This window comes from Carex rostrata, chromosome 9 (genome assembly GCF_964058835.1).
Source record: "Carex rostrata chromosome 9, lpCarRost1.2, whole genome shotgun sequence".
Classification (NCBI taxonomy): domain Eukaryota; kingdom Viridiplantae; phylum Streptophyta; class Magnoliopsida; order Poales; family Cyperaceae; genus Carex; species Carex rostrata.
In genome coordinates this window covers 8,968,521-8,986,055 of record NC_135926.1, presented here as the reverse complement: position 1 = coordinate 8,986,055, position 17,535 = coordinate 8,968,521, and the positions used below count along the sequence as shown (strand labels likewise).

The following is a 17,535-nucleotide window of genomic DNA, read 5'->3' as shown; positions in this document are numbered from 1 at the left end:
TTTCTATTTGTTACGAAAGAAACATTAAATTTAAACTACTAATTCGTGATAAAAGAAAAAAAAATTAATAACCTCCAACAAAATATAACTTTAAACTTTGACATAAACATAAAAAAAATAAAATATTCTGAATCTTCTCATTTTATAACTGCTGTCTTGAATCTATCCAACTGTGATGTGATCAACAAATTATAATTAGCATTTTAAATATTATCCCCTACGTCTGATAACACCCGAGAAGTTAAGAAAGACAAGAGAACAGATACACGACGAATAAATAACATACAACAGAAAAAGACAGTCGCATTAGTCTTGAGTCCGTGTCCCTCAGGTACCTGAGGTAAATGTTTTAAAAAGAACGGTGAAGAGTTGTTCCATGTTAAAAAGAACGGTCCAGATTTACGACATGTATCTCAGGTACCTGAGGTGACAGGGATTAGTGTTGAGTCTTCACACAATTTCTGTACTTAGTAGCTATAGAAGATCCGTACTGTGCAGAGAGGTGTGAGAGAGCTCTGGCAGCCTGCCAAGCTCAAAAGCAGCGAAAACCGCTGACATAACCCAGGCCTTCCTTTCTTTTTGCCTCTCACCTCTCTCTCTCTCTCTCTCTCTCTCTCTAAAATCAAACAGATTAGGTTTCATCTTCAATTTTAGTTTCCTCCTTTTTTGGTTGCTCATGAACCTCTTTGAATTCCTTGTTTATTCTCTGAGAAGAACAAAATACGGCGCCTCTGCCTCGCCATACTCCGATGTTTACACGGGCTTTCAACCTCCTCCAACATCAAGAGAGAAGGAGAAAGGAGAAGGAAAAGGTACCCTTTGTCGTTTGTCTTCTTTAACCACACTTCTTATTTATTTATTTTTTTAAAAATTTATGTGTATTCTTCATTGCTACTTTGTTTGCTTAGTGTTGGGTTTTGGGCCCTCTTCGTTTTTAAATTTCAAGTGTCAAAATGGAGAAGAAAAAATATTGAGAAGTTTTTTATTTTTATTTTTTAAAGATGGCATAGAAGATCTCTTGCTTGTCAGTGTAGACATTTCTACTGAGTATTAATTGTTTTTGTTGATTGAAAGTTGAATGGGATGGTGTCGAATTTTTGGGTCTGATTATTTTGAATCTGGTCAAAGTAGGAGAAAAGGTCTCATTTTGTTGCTGAATGTCTAAAATCAAGAAAAAGAAATAAGAAAAGGGAAAGAGAGCTTTGAAAACACTAGTTCTTTTCTCTCTTTTCTGAGTCATAGGATTAAAGGTCCCAACTTTTAAAGCATAAACAAAATAAAAATTAATTTATGCTAATTAACGGAGAGGTATGACCAGCAGCTCAAAATTTTCTGAAGAGATTCTTAAACGCTTTTAAATTTGTTTTTGGAAAGCAGGTTGCTCTGTCCCCAAAAAAAATCACACAAAAATGCAAAATAGGTATGACTGTAGTCTGTAGGATGGGGATAAAAAAGAAGATTATATTATATAAATACATATATCAGTACAAAAAAGGTTTATGTTAGTGCATGTGCAACAACTTTTTATGTTAGTGCATTTCTCCTTTGGAGTATATTTGGATGTCATTTTAGGTCATAACATTTAGAATTTCATTTATACCAAGTGTGAAAGGGGCATATTTGACATGGATATTGTTAGTGTCAAAATTTCCATGTCATGGCTTTTGTCCTTAGAAAGGTGTAGAGTGTTTTTTAATTTCCCAGAACTACTATATTGTCTTCTCTTTTTCTTCCAGGTCCGTAGTTAGTATGCTTATTTTGATGTTACAAGAATTAATTATGAGCTTTCAAAATAAATTAAATGTGTTCGTAGAACTTCTGGATGCGCAAAATAAGAAATGCAACAGTATAGTGCTGTTAAATTACCACGGTATAAGCTGGTTTTGGTTGCTTTTATCATTTCCCCTGTTTTTATTTTTATTTTTAACTCTAGGCTTTTGAACCTAGGAGAGAAAATGGATCAATTAACATGCATAGCTCTCTAGGTCTTACTAAGTGGTGGTTAGAACTGAGGTTATTTATGAAGAGACACTTTTATTCCATTTACTCCTGATGCTATTACATATCTTTCCCTTTAGTTATTTGTTCACATCCCGTGGAATCTCTGTATATAATGGAGTGGGATAAGGTTTCTTAATTCTTCTTATATCTTTTCTGAAAGATAATGTGTAGGCTTGATTGTCTCTTTCTATCAATTGCGGGTTGGAAAATCTGTTCCTTCTTTAAATTTGAGAAATAAGGTCTTTACCATTTTAGTAAACCCAGGCTAATTTTACAATTTGGCTTTATGACCCTTGGTTGAAGTCAACATTATCAAGAAATTATCTACCATTTATTTTTTATCCACTCTAATTTTGCATTTTAATAGTGCTAAATTGTTTCTTAAATGCCTAACTAATTAAGAATCATTATATATTTTCAATACTATTTGAAAGAAGCTAATTTTCCTTGCTCTCTGTTGCAGTCTTTGCAACATAAGTGTTATGAGTTTACGGGCAGTTTGGCAAAAAAAAAAAAATGTCTGTATTTCTGCTCTAGACTAAGTTATTAGTTATTAATTTTAAATGTAGACGTGCTTTTCTACAATTAGAATAAAATTGTGATTTTGATCTCAAAATATTTTTTCCCAACTGTAGATTTTCTATTTTTCATCTTATCCCTCTGCCTCACAGTTTATGAATCAGTGAAGCTAGTGGGGTGAAGAGCTCCCTTCCCCAATTGCGAAGCTCGCGCTCGCACAATTGGCTTTGTTAGAACTTAGAACTCGATTTTTTTTCCTGAGCCTGTATTCTCAACCTGTGCATTTCTTTTTATATTAGTGCCATGTAATTTTCCTTTGCTATCGCTAATTTGGAAACTCTTTTAGGTTTCAGAATGATGATGCTTGATTGAGCCCCTGATTGGATGTTGCTTCCTTGCATGCTGTAATGAGAACATGATCGGAGGCATCTAGGGAATGAAGCCTTATCGGTCCGCGAGTGCATACTCTTTTATTCTTTTTACTTATTTTTTCTTCCAAGTTTCAGAATATTGGTATATCTAAATTGAATGAACTAGTATCATGTTAGGCAATTAAATATATATAAATTGATAATTTATTCCTAAATTGCTAATTTGATGGTATAACCTTATTCCTTCTGGACTTGTTGATTTCTTGCGTTCTAATTTTGTCTTCTGAATTTTGATCTGATGTTCCAGCTTTGTGATTCACAATTTTACTTTTTTGAATTTTGTTTTTCTCTTGTGAGTACACTTTCAAGTAAGTCATAATCTGGAATGTTTTGGTTTTGAATGGAACAAGTTAAAAGCAAGCTTGAATGAAATTGTGTGTTAGTGGATGAAATCTCTTATCTTCTCTAATTGTGTGTTTTGTTTGAACTTTGAACGTAACATTTGTTTAAAATCTCTGTCCTTTTGAGTTTTGAGACGCTCACAAGTCAGAACTGAAAAGAAAAGGTAAAACGATATCATTTTCGAGAAATTTTAGGAATCTAAACACGGAAATAAATCTTTATTGGAATAACATGTTATTTCAATCTCAACAGTTGATCTTTTTTCAGGTTCGCATATAAAAAAAGGGATTGGATTTTGTCTAAAAGACTTTGGACAAAGTCTCATCCAAAGTCAAGTTTAAACGTCTGATTTTCATTGAGGTTTGTGCAAACATATTTAAAACTTAGTAAATTTGAATGACTTCTTCAATCTAAATGTTTGTATGAAGTTTAGGTCCGGTTTTAGATGAGACTTTGTCCAAAGTTGTTTGGACAAAACCCCCACCCATAAAAAAAATTCTTCATTAAGATTTGCACATTAGATCAGATTCCGATCCAGTTTGATTCATAGCCTTTTTGGCCGTGCAAAAGAAAAGGTTTAATATGATGTAGTTTATCAGAAGGAACAAAACAAATATGCACATAATGAAAATAATCACTAGGTTTCTATTATTACAATTAAGCAATAATGATTAAATTTGTGTTCACAGAATACACATTATTGGTGAATGCTTTCAAAGACTCTTGTTATCTAATATTATGTAATAGCTAACTTGTAATTTTTTTTTTCTAAATTAGCACAATTTATGGACTTTCAATAAAAAAAATACGATCAATGATATATCCCATAAACCAAAGGAGGCGCAAGGACATGACTATGTACAGCTAATCTGGGTGGCTAGTTTAAGAAAAAGTGTAAAATAGATATTTCAACTTTAAAATTAAATCAAAGATATAGTTAAGCTTAAATTTTCAGATTTAATAAACACGAGAAAATAAGAAAAAAAAATCTCAATTTAGAATGAAGAAATAAAATTTTGAATGTTTTGTTAGAGAAATAAATAATTTAGAATGTTTTCATAGGCACACAAAAAAGTATCCCTTCAAAAAAAATTCAGAAGATGACACAGATGTGGGGAATTAACTTCTTTTAATGAAAAATTTATCTTTTCCATGTAAGGGTGTCGTTCTATTTTTACGAAAGTTGCTTGATATCACGGCAAGTAGAAACAATTTAAGATTGTTTCACACTTATTTTTACTTTATTATATTACATCAGGCAACTTATTTTGTTTGAATTTTACAATTTTGATGTGCAAAATTCTTTTATAAAATTTGCACTCTCAAATGTACCTCGGTGGCGATAGGAGAATATTTACGATTGGAATAAAATTATAAAAATATCGCCGTTTTGCATTACAAAGATGGTGGTTATAAAATCATAAAACATTAACAATTCCGCTAAATTAATCTTGGTTTCCCAAAAAATAAAAAAAATCCCTACAAACTCTCGAATAAACATAAAATAATAATACTAATCAGTTTCGTCTAACATCACATAATATAATATATATGCACTGTAATTGACTAAAAGGAGAGGAAATTCCCATGTCAGAGTAGTGTTACAAGTTCTTAATTTTTTGTTTTCCTTCCTCTAAAAGATCTCTCTTTCGCTCTCTTCTTTTCGGAATGCTAGTGCTATAGGAGATTCAAACTAACAATAAATTATCAATCATGTAAAACATACTTTAGTTAATCCTACAACAAATTCAGTTAGTAATACGCAACGACAATATACACCAGGAATAAATATAAAAACTACAAACTAAGCCTTATTTTGGCCCTGATACTTGAACCTGTCTGTCGTTTACTCGTGTCATCAAGTAAACCTCTCAGAAAATCCTCATCCCTGCACCAAAGAAAATCAATAGCTAGTCTTAGGATTGGTGTTTCAGAAAGGTACATAGGAGATATTTTCCATTTCTTATCACTCTTATTCAGGAAAAACAATCACCTATTTAGGAGAAGAAGAATAATCCAAAGGCTGTGCATTTACTATAGAATCCTCAGCGTTTGTATTAGGAACAGAAGATGAATTTCCATGCACACCATCTAGAACTACATGTAAAATAAAATTAAAAATAATTCAGATGGACTATTATGAACAATATAAAGAAAGTTGAATTCAGTTATGAAAATGGCACCGTCCACTTGGGAAGAGAAAGCCTTTTACCATCTGGTTCATCACGCAACCAATCTTGTGCACAAATCAAGCCTTGAACGGTACCAGAATCCATGGTACTTAAATACTCATTCAACATCCTTGCCTCCCCATCAAGTGGTACAATAGAGACTGGTACAGCCAGCATATCCCGTGCCATGCAGGATAGCACAGGATATTTCGCAGAAAAGGACCTCCACCACCCCAAGATGTCAAATTCAGCTCCTTCCTCCTTTGTCCGGTATACGGGTTCCTCCAAATACATATCCAGATCCGTTTTGAGGCTCTGACCTGTTGAGCTCTCCTGGATATACTGATCTAAACCCCTCCTAGCATCAGATAAAGTAATCCTAGAAAATGTTTTGGATTCATCCAACCCGTTATTGTAATTAGTACCTGACCCAGTACCAGTACCAGCACCTGCACCCAACCCACTGTTTCCAGCATAGCAGAGAATAGCTGGATTATTTGAAGAGTTGGCAGACTGTGCAACATACTCGTTGTATAAGTTTATAAAGGTTTTTCGAATCTCATCCGTTCTCGACTTGGCCTCGAATGTGTCAGTAGTATACATTTGCTTGAAGAAATACTCGATTGATTTCATCTTGTACCGTGGGTCCAGGATTGAGGTGATTGCCATTAGAGTTTTAGTAAGGTCCCAATAGGCCTCTAATTTAAGAAGCATTTGAGATGCCACCGACGCAACTACAGGTGATGGGCTAGTGCACCAGGTCTTTAGAAGATGATGGATACCGCACAACTCGTTGAAGCAGAGATTGGCTGTAGGATTTTCAGTGGCAGGGAATTTCTCCATAGTGTGGTACAGCACATCCAGTATGTCTGTAAGGGCCTTCACATCGGCCCAGTCTTTAGGGTTTAGTGGGCCAGGGAATGCCGGGTCCCACTCAGCGAGCCTTCCAAACACATCTTGGTAGTGACACGCAGAGTCAAACATAGAATAGGTAGTAGCCCAGTTGTTCAGGGAGTCTAAAATCAAGGTCTTTTGTGGCAACCCCAATTGCTTTGCATACTTCTGAAATCTTGAGAACCGTTCTGGTGAAAATTTCACATACTGGATGCACGCACGGACCCGGTTCGTCATGTCCACAGCCTGCTCTAGGCTCTCCTGGACTGTCAGATTGAGCACATGTGCGCATGATCGCACGAGAAACAACTCACCGTTCAACAGAAGAAATCCTTTTGAAATCAAAATCCTGACTATTTCTCGACCAACCAGGTCGCCAGCCGTGCAGTTGTCAAGAACTATGCTGGTCAGTTTCTTGTCGAGGTCCCACTCATGGATCTTTTCTAAAATCTTTTTGGCGGTTATATCTGGATTCAACCCGGCTTCGACATGTATGAAGTTGAGAATCTTTTTTCTGAGCTTCCATTCAGTGCATCCTGCGGCTTGTTCGATGAAATGACAGGTCAGGCAAATGTACTCCATACCAGTGCTTGACCGCCATGTGTCAACTGAGAGGCTCACCCTGCATGTTAGGAATATCTAGGATTTTAAAGAGGTGGTTGAAAAAAAGGGGCCTATGTGTTTATGACTTGATGGTGTATAAAGGTGTTTTAAGCACCTCATTAAACAAAAGAATACCTGGAAGGAAGATTGCCTAGGGAATCATGTAGTTTTGCCTTGGTGTTATCATATATCTTCATGCAATCAGCCTTAACTGCATCGTATGGTACCATCTTGAACTGTGGTTGTAGGTTATGCACAAAAGTACGGAACCCTACATCATCCACCATAGAGAAGCGGTACCCATGCCGAACAATCATACGCGCCAGGTCCCGCCGGCTTGCCTCCTGGTCGAACGGTGCCACAGACACACCATCAGCCACACATGCAATAGGGTCATCTCCATCAGTTGTGACAACCATATTGGATCCATGTTTTCTGAAGAGACACGTAATATGCATATAACACATATTTATAAAGGGATAGCAGATCAGAACAAAAATAATTGCAGTACAAATAATAACAGAAGCAAATCAATTTGTTCCTTAAGTAGTATGAGCAATGGATTAATACAAGAACCTCTCTAGAATACCAACCTTGCATGAGTGGGGAGCAGATGGCGGCGCACAACTAGCTTCTTCCTGCGGCCAGGTCCTGGGCGCGGCTTTGTAGATAAGCAAATTGCAAGATGGTTCCTCAGGTGTGTGGTTCCACTCCTGCTACTCGCAGTCAGTTGCTTCTGGCAGTGGTTGCATATCGCCACGCAGCTGCCATCAGGCCGGCGCTGCTTTGAGAAGTCATTCCACACAGCAGACCGCAATTTACGCTCCCGCGGATTGTGTGGCGGTGCAGAGACAGCTGCTGCTGCTGCAGCGGCAGCGGCTGCAGCTGCTGTCACTGTGACAGGAGATGAGAGTGCGATTAGAGATGTCGAGGTTACTGGGACCTCAATTGTCCCTGGTTCCAATGGCATGCTTATTGGAGAATATAGGAGGGGTTATTATAAAAGCTTTCAGTAATTTCTATGTCGATGAAGGTACTCTCTTGTTGTCGCAGTTACAAGAGGCATGTCATGGTGCTGGTCTGACTGGTCGTGTAGTTGAGATGCTGAACAATGGATAGATGCAAAGTGTTATACTACTAGAGGTGAACAAATAAGAATTAAAACTCATGTTGGTAAGAATCTCCCATGCCATCACTGGAGAACGCCACTCAGGATATATATCAAAGAGATCGTAGAGATATAACAGGGCATGAAAGAGACTGGAAGCACCATTTTTAATTCACCTGCTGGACCTGTAAGTATTCCACTGTCCCGAATGAGAATTTACTTATTTTAATTGATTATGATTCCGTGGCTGTTGTGATGTATCGGATGAATAACAAGTTTAATTTTGAAGAAGAGAGAAGAATTATTTGTTAAACCAGAAATATATTTTTACTTATAGATTGAGCATAATTCCAAATAAAATTGGTCAAATTGAAGAAACAATCCTCAGAACAAATCTCAGAACACAAGTAAGAGGTCCAGAAAAAGGGATCAAAGCACATCCATTATTGGGGGCATAAAAAACGAAGAGGGTTTTCAGAAAGGGTTTTGGTAACAAAAGACGAGGAAGGAAGGCCTTACCGGGCGGAGATTGATCTTCTTAACGGAGCTCCGATAAGGCGGAGTTAGTTCCCGGTGGTCGCCGCCGGGCCGGGCTGCAGGTATGGGGAGAGAAACGGGAGAAGAAACCCGCAACCCGATCCGCTGTTATTATAGGATCCGAGCCAGATTCCCTCTTTCGTTGCTTTACCTAATCCGACTACGTATAGATCTTAGTTGCAAGAATAAAAGTAGCATTCTCTGCGGTCGTTTGTACAGCGCTGATATTAGTTTAAGATCCGTAGATGTGGAATTAAATTCAATTTGCGACATTTACTAAGGGCACAGAAAATCTGTAAAGAGCCTAACGGAGAAAATTAGACGGGCTATCTGTTGGATAAGCACTGTTACTGGACCTATGAATCGTCGCCCGTTTGGACAGCAAGAATTTGTACGCCCGGTTTACAGTGTTATAATAAAGTAGGTAATCAGGTGAAGCATCCCCGGGACCCAACCGACGTTATACGTCCGGTTTACGGTGTTTTTTTTTTTTTTTCCTTTAATAAGGTTAATAAGGAAGAAGAGGGTGTCCCATCCCATGTGCACCGGATCAAAATGGATCCGATTTCTATTTTGAGCCGTCTAATTTATTGCAACATTCGTGTAAATCGCTTAAAGTTTGTACAATGCAAATTAAACAGCTCCAATCGAAAATTGGACCGATTTTGATCCAATGTCCATGAAACGCCCCCTCGGTTTTTTTTTTTTCCTGTGTTGATATACCCGTCTCTACTGTACATCGGGGCCCATTTATTCTAATCCCAATTTGCATTCAAATCACTTTTAGTTAGACCTGAATAAAAAAACTTTTAGTTCGTATATGTCAATAACATAGCACAATATACGTGTTTAATTCACGAATAATTTGCGTATTAAATGTTTTTTTATTGTCTCTGAACCGAATTTCGAATAAAACGTAAAAAAATATAATACGTTTTATTCGCAATAATAAACACGAGTCACGAATTATTCGCGATAAAAACGCAATTTGTTAAAATTTTTTTTTATTTTTTTTGGGTTTGTTTTTGTTTTTTTTTTGTTTTGTTTTTTGTTGTGTCAAATCATTTTCAAACTATACCCGAATCACAAATTTTTGACCTCATCTCACCGAACTCGAACTATTTGTTCATCACTATAGTTGATAGAACTTCCAACTTAGGAGGGCCTTTTTCGTTCAACGAAAGACAAAAAAAATCAAATCAGGTTTAAACCCATTAACTAATTGGATACTCGTTAAAATACAATACTTTGACTTATACTTTCTAATGACGTGACTTGTAATTTCTGATTCTCTAACTTATAATTCTAATCATCAATCATAATTCAAAAAAAATATTTTAATTTTAACCCAAATTACAAATGAAACATCTAGAGGGGGGCAAAATTTTTTTCAGGAGAGACAAAATCGATCGGGATCGATAGATCGCTACTGAAACTCAAAATCCAGAGAGACAGCTACCCCCCTCTAGGACTATGTGGGTCCGCCCCTGCTCACCAAGGATGGATTATTTCAATGAAACACATGTTTGCAACCAATTGCTACAGTTGCCGAATTTTTTTTAGTTGGCACCTCAATTAATCAAAATTAAACAAACATCACTCATCCCTCCAAAATTCAGTTTTTATCACGCACGCGCCCTCAATTTGCACACCAATTTTTTTTTTTTGGTACGCACCATTAGGAAGTGCACCAAATTTTGTTTTGTTTTGAATTGTTTTAAATATTTGGACTAATTTTTTTTTGTTATATTCTATTTTGTTTTGTGGTATTTAGAATTATATATACACATAAAATTTGACGGTGAAATTGTAGAAAATAAAACGAACTTGTTTAATAAATAAAATTTTGAAATAAATTTGAACTAAAAAATTACTACAACAAATTATACGCACAATCTGAGCAACGTTTTGTACTAAGTAAGTTGGTGCGCAAATTGTTACAAATTATACGCCCAATTCGATGAACATTTTATATTACAAATTATATGCAGAGCAGAAAAAAAAATAGTCTAAAAAATTCAAACAATTCAGAACAGAACTAAAAAAAAAATAAAAAAATGGTTTCGCACAAAAAAAGAAGTTGGTATGCTCCCTTGGTGCACGGACTGAAGGCGCATGGTAATAAAAACTGAAATTTGAAATTTTGGTTGGCGTTGGTTTAATTTCAAATTATATATTAGATTGCTAACTAAAAAAAATTTCGGCTACAGTTGTATTCGAAGTGCAACAAGTTTAAAGGATGCCCCTTAAGCTGTTTGAAGAAATGCCTGAAAAAACATGGTATCTTATTTGGGAATGATTTCTTCTGCTTATTTTTTCAGGAAACCCAATATCTCTTTGGAGTTTTTGAAACAATTATACCAAGCTAAAATTTGGCGAAATAAGTATGTTTTGTGGAGCTCAATTTTGGTGTGTTGTAAGCTGAACACGCTTAATTTGGGATTCCAATTGCATGCATAAGCAATAATTTCAGGAAATTGCAGGGATCCATATGTCAGTACTACTGTAGTTGACATGTATTTCAAATTTGGTTCCATTGAATTTGCTACCAGTATCTCCAAATCTTGTCCTATAAAGGATGATGTCATGATAGCTTCCTTGATTTCTAATTACGTAACTAGTGGAGCACACAGAGAACCTTTGATTCTCGTTGTTGAAGTAATCTTGGTCGATGATATTAAAACTACTAACTATTTTATTAACACAACGCTATCAAAATATTTTATTATATAGACAATTTTATTCTTCATTAAGAATTTCTTTTAAAAATTGATTCTCTCATATATTACCACATAACTTTTTTTCTTAAAAGTTATTTTTTTATGGAGTATGTTATTTTTTATTATATTTTTTATTGAATCTTTAAGATTTTTTAAGGAAATTACAACAGTGCATCAGTTTATTATATTTTTATAGTCTGAAATATAATAGGCAGCTCAATTTCACTATCAGTACTGTTACGACTATTGATATCTCCATATTTGATCTATTGTTCCGACCAATTCTTGTACCAAAATCTGCTTTTTAAACCACCAAATCACGTATTTTACATTGAATATCCATAGAATGTGGTACTGCTGCGATTTCATTCTTATGTTGCAGAAAACGGGCGAAATCAGGGAAGTTACTGAATTCTGAGACATCTGATGCGACCCTCATCACATCTGACGCGACCCTCATCACATCTGACGCGACCCTCATCAGAGTCCATGCGGGTAGCATCAGGGTCGATGCGGGTAGCATCAGGGTCGATGCGGGTAGCATCAGGGTCGATGCGGGTAGCATCGGACCTGACGCTGGTCGCATCGCGAGTTTCCAGAGCAGACAACAAAGGCCCAATAAGGGCCCAGAATTGAAAGACTCGTTTTAAAAAGCCTATAAATAGGTCACCTCTGCTACCAGAGAGGGAGTTCCGAAATTTGAAGATTCAAAGCCTCAAGAATTGGAGTGTTGATCAAGAAAGAGAGAAAGGAGGGAAGATCCTTGCAAGATTGCTTCAATTGGTTCTATCATGATCCTATCTCTTCTCTTTTCTTTTATGATGTTGTTTGAGTAGATCCTTCTTTGTTTCTAGGGTTGATGTAGTCTAAAGCTTTGATTGTGTGTATTTCACTTGAATTTGAGTTGTTCTTGTGATCAATTGATTGTGTATCTTTCTTTTAAAGCTTGATTGAGATTGTGTGATTGCATTTTGTTGACTATTGTTGAATGAATCTTTCATCTCTTCTAATATCTTGATCTAGATCTTTCTTGCAATTTAATCAAGCACTTGAGGTAGATTAGAAATCTGAAAAGATAGATCAATTGAACCGAAAGGTGAGATTTCCATTTATTGAGAGATAGTGGATACCTTTAGCAAACCGATCAATTGACTTAGATTGAATACAAATAAACGAGAGTTGAAAGTTGTAGATCTAAGAAGGTGAAATTGCAATTCCCTACTAGGTTACTGGTGCTAATAAACGAGAGTTGAGGCTCAGGAATCGTGGGTAGGGTCAGTAGAACCTTGCACAATCGAATAACTCAGAAACAGGTGAAATGCTGCATTCACTCGATGGCCATGCGAGTCGCATGGGAGACCATGCGGGTCGCATCACTAGGGTCGCATCAGAGATGATGCGAGTCGAGTGATGGTCCAGAGAGGCAAAGCTGAGGATGAAATCTGAAACCCTGGAAACATCCTTTTAAACTTGACTGAAACAAACATTTACTTTCTTTTGCAATCTTTTGTTATTGAATTGAGAAATTGAAACGAATTCAAGACCAAACCTTTCACACTTCTAGTACTTAACTCGGATTTGTAGAAATTTAGAATCGAATTAAACCGTCCCTGAGGATCGATACCTTATTATGCTATACGGATAGGGTTGTGCACTTGCAACCTTAGACGAGAGTAGATTCAAGGTTTAAACTGGTACAACTTGTTGTACCTGAGACTTTGTAGCATACCTTTGTAAGCGAACAACTATGATAGCTTTCTTCAGTGGGGGCAATAGTCTGAATCATCCTCTCCATGTGGTTCATTAAAAACTTCATCTTCCTCACTGTATCAAAATATGAACTTAAAAATATCAGTGGTACATACATAATGCATGATTTATATAGTAATTAGTACTGATAGTAAATTTTATAATCTATCATCATTGTATATATCGATTTAGTTTATCCAACTTCATAATTTTTTTTTTAACAATCTACTATATTTTTTTTTCCAATTAACATTTTATATATTTTTTTTCCAATTAACATTTTATATATTTTTTTGTGCACAAATCACTAAAAAAATGACATGCTAACTTTTATAAAAAACATATTGAACGTAAATTATAATGATTAATTTTGACATTTAAATTGTGACTAAAATAATAAATCAAAAGTACAACAAAACACTACAATAAGAAATTACAACAATCATGCTAAAATTAATAAATTGTTTGCATTGGACTTAAATTGATAAAATATTCTAGACAATTTAAATTAAAATAGACGTATAGATTATAAGTATCAAAATTAAGAGAAAAAATTATAAAACTAAGCAATATATTTGAGTTTGATCAATTACATATAAAAACAAGTTTAAAAAAAAGTTAAATGCATACCTTGACTTAATATGGTTTGAGTGAAACTTGATGGTTCGGTGCTTGAAATTTCAATTGAATTGGTGAGTTTTTTGTAAATTTTATAGCTATGTATATTTCTATGAGAAAAAAAAAGATGTCGAAAATGAATACCTCAATGTAAAATAAAATAAAAAAGGAAAATCATATCTAGCAGTTAAGGAAATCAAATAATTAATAGATAGTCACTGTATTAATTACATTTTGGAAAAATATGGTAGTTAGAAAGATATTTAAAGAGGGTTAAAATTGTCTATATATTAATGTTTTTTATAGATGTTGTGTTAATATAAATGTGTATTGTGTCAGTATGCATACCCAGTAATGTAGGGTCTTAATTTTAGACCAGCAATATTTACAGTTAGTATTTTGGTTAAGGCTTGCTTGGAAATGGAGAGAGAAACTAAAGGAAAAAATTCATGCACTTTTATCTCTCCTCTTATTAAAGAACTTAATGTCTAGATTTTGCAAGAGTTCTGATTTACTGTTTTTTTTTTTCGGAAGGATGCTCAGCCGTTGAATTTTCAGATCGCACATAGACGAATTTTCCAAGTTATGCGCTTCAACACTTAAGCATGCACTGGTCGCACCGCATATGATCCCAACGCTCGTAGACCGCACGCCGCACTCGTGGACCGTGCCTCTGAACCATGCACGGCGCCTGCGGACCGAGCCTGTGCACCACGCACCTTTTTTTTCTGCTAAAGGCGGGATTTGAACCCAGTTGGGTGTTGGTGCCAAAATTCTTACCACTACACTAGAGTTCACATGTGTTATCTTATAGACAAATATAATATTTAACTATCTTTCTCTACAAATTTGATTTAAATTATAATTATATAAATATCATATATAAAATAATAAATATATATATATTAATAGCCGTATCGTATCCTTCATTTTTGAAAATTGCCATATCGCCGTATCCGTATCGTATCAGTATTATTATTGCTTTGAGATTTGTGCCGCACGTATTTGAACGGTTGATTTTCAAAATGGTCACGCAAATAATGAAATAATGAAACGCTTGATCTTCTTCATTTTATAATATTTTATAATGAAATAATCTGTTACCGTTGCAACGCACGGTTACGATGCTAGTGTTGGGTTTTGTGGAACGGTTCAAACCCATTTAATTAGCTTAAGCTGCGGAAAGAGTAAAATAAAAATTTTTACATCTAACTTAAGCTACGGATTAAATGAATCAAGAAGATTCGTTTAATCCTATTTACAGATCTACTCCATAATTGATTTCCTAAAGCATTAAATCTATTTACAAATTAAATAGATTAATATAACAATTTATACCTTGATTCCAAATCTCAGTTGGAATGCAGACCGAGCGAGTAGAGCCTCACCAGGGATGGAATCGACTCGCAGTATCACACGTGTGATACCTCTATTGGTTATCCACCAGGACTAACCGGAGAGCGATTTACTTCTTCTGCCAGAAATACCGTAAACCACAGAATTCTGCAGAAACACTATTCACCGAGAAAATGATGAAATAAATATATTTGTGTCCCGAAGTAACTCGGTTTTGCTTAAAAGCTAAACCGCAGGATTACACAAAATATATTATTTCCTAATCTCGAAATAACCGAAATCAAGGAAGAGAGAAAAACCGATTAACGAAGTAATCAGATTAACACGTGAATTAGTGAGTCTTTCTCTCTACCCCTACCCCTCTATTTATAGACTTTTAAGGAGGTTTGCAAAAGACCAAAATACCCCTAAAAACAAATCTATTTACCAAAAGCCCTTGACACCTCATCCTTTTATCATGTGAAATGACCAAAATACCCTTGCCACCTCACATGACACATGTCAACACATGGGAAGTCGGCACCAAGGGAAAAAGACCATTTTACCCTTGGCCCATTAAGGCATGAATAGTGTTGGGCTTTGACTTTGGGCCTTTAATTTTAATTAAGGCTTTGATTATTTTGGGCTTTTAAATCCATAATTCAAACCCATAATTAACAATTAAAATTCCAAATCATATATATATAATTGTCATGTACAATTATATTTCTTTTCGGTTATTGTTCGGTAACTTTTATACAACGTAACGTGTACGTTTATAAATTAACCGTTGTTTCTGCTTGTCATTCTAAATGACATTTATAATTTAATTATATCACGTATAATTAATTATAACCATCTTAATATTAATTATAATCAATTTATAATTAATCAGTAAGATTCTCCGAGTAGCTCCTATATGGTGTGACCCAATAGGATCTGTGTTATGTTGGTAAACAGAGTTAAAACTGTTTTAACTTCTGTTAGTCATGGGTGACATCTGGCAACACATCATCACCATCCAATTACACAGATGATGCTGTACTGTACAATATCACGATCCAGTAAACAATTTACTTGTGTCAGTTCTTCTGTCTCATAGCTATCAGATCAGTTTTAAGGTAGATATGTGTCATCCTTGTTAACTGTATCTTTTCTTGATCTTGAGTAGATTATCAAATATAATTACTCTTGTAATTATACTGCATGCAGATAATCTAACTCTACCAAGGGGCCCAGTGATGCTATAGCTCGTATAGAGATACGAGGGACAAGTAGTATTCTTGGCAGACTATCACTTCCTCAGCTAAGTTATATATATGGAAATGCTACCGTTATGGCTGCTTTTTACGGACAGCGTTAGATAACACTTACTCATATATATTTCTTAGTGGGAACGATAAATACCTCATACTGTAGAACTTTGACACTGAATGAAAACATAAATGACACGAACACAATTCTATTTAATGTTTCATTCGGGGTCTGTCAAATACCATGTTCCTAGAACATGTATCCATGTGATTAAAATGACATCTCGTGTCAGGTGGTTTGTAAAACTTAACCATCTTTTAATCCACATGCTAACCTTATCGCGGTAATTAGTGTTCCTGCTAATTACCTTGGTCAGTGACTTTTAAGAGTATATATTATCTATATTACGGAGTTTCACAATTTCAGTCATGAACTCGAAATGATCCATAATTTCAATAACACTCAAGGCAACAAAATGATATATAAATAAACATTCAATTCATGAACAAAGCTTTATGATTAACTTATCGTATTATTGACTTCTAGATTATTACAAACTAACAGCTAGTTGTAAAAAATGGGCACCACACTGTCCTTTTGGGGCACTTCTCTTCTTGATTTCTATGGCCGGTCTGAAGAAGTTGATAGCATGGAACATGTTTGATGGTGTACCATATGTAGATATTGCTTTATACAATGCTTTATTTGGCGGTTATTCTAAAAATGGATTTAATCATGCTGCATTAGGGTGTTTACATAAGATCAATCGTATTGGCTTAAGCCCGAATGAGGGCACTTTATCAAGTACAGTATGACCACAATATCATATTCATAACGAACAAATAACTTCTGTAGCATAAAAAGGTAAAGTCGTCCTTCAAAGAAATGTGTAATGTTTGGCTGAATCTCTAGATTCTATCATAATATAGTTATGTAATATCTAAGCTGAACAGCTGCTGCTGCCTTTTTTATTTTTATTTTTTTAATTTTATCATTCAATGCAACCTGAATCAGCAATTTCTGGAAAATGGCTGGGGTCATATGGGATGTCAGTGCTGCCATTGCGGGCCCGGGCATGTGTACCGATGTCAATATCTTATATCAACATTTTCAAGCAGTATACAACAGAAGGTACTATCATGACTTTCAATTTTTTATTTTAAATTGAAATTATTTGGAGTGGTACTCAAGGCTTGCCTTAACTATGTACACTTCAAAACAAATCCCCAATATTGTCTAAATAAGAAAAAATA

The 17,535-nt window shown here is 35.2% G+C and overlaps 1 protein-coding gene and 1 long non-coding RNA gene across 3 annotated transcripts; one reads left to right on the top strand and one right to left on the bottom strand.

Annotated features, from left to right (window-relative positions):
- The first annotated feature begins 444 nt into the window (after nucleotides 1-444).
- On the top strand, nucleotides 445-3,134 carry LOC144559098 (uncharacterized). Its single transcript, XR_013513090.1, has 2 exons — nucleotides 445-812; nucleotides 2,867-3,134. It is a non-coding gene; the product is annotated as an uncharacterized LOC144559098 (long non-coding RNA).
- Nucleotides 3,135-4,975: 1,841 nt separating this feature from the next.
- LOC144559103 (zinc finger BED domain-containing protein RICESLEEPER 1-like) lies at nucleotides 4,976-8,728 on the bottom strand. 2 transcript variants are annotated; one of them, XM_078308047.1, is made up of 6 exons: nucleotides 8,589-8,728; nucleotides 7,555-8,065; nucleotides 7,097-7,396; nucleotides 5,506-6,980; nucleotides 5,287-5,390; nucleotides 4,976-5,181 (listed from the first exon to the last, which is right to left on the bottom strand). In XM_078308047.1, exons 2-5 carry the CDS (start codon nucleotides 7,929-7,931, stop codon nucleotides 5,287-5,289), a joined length of 2,256 nt encoding a protein of 751 aa, XP_078164173.1. In that variant the 5' UTR covers nucleotides 7,932-8,065; nucleotides 8,589-8,728; the 3' UTR covers nucleotides 4,976-5,181. The 2 variants fall into 2 exon arrangements, with proteins under 2 accessions (XP_078164173.1, XP_078164174.1); XM_078308048.1 differs by having other exon boundaries at nucleotides 7,555-8,254; nucleotides 8,589-8,718.
- Between the last annotated feature and the right edge of the window lie 8,807 nt (nucleotides 8,729-17,535).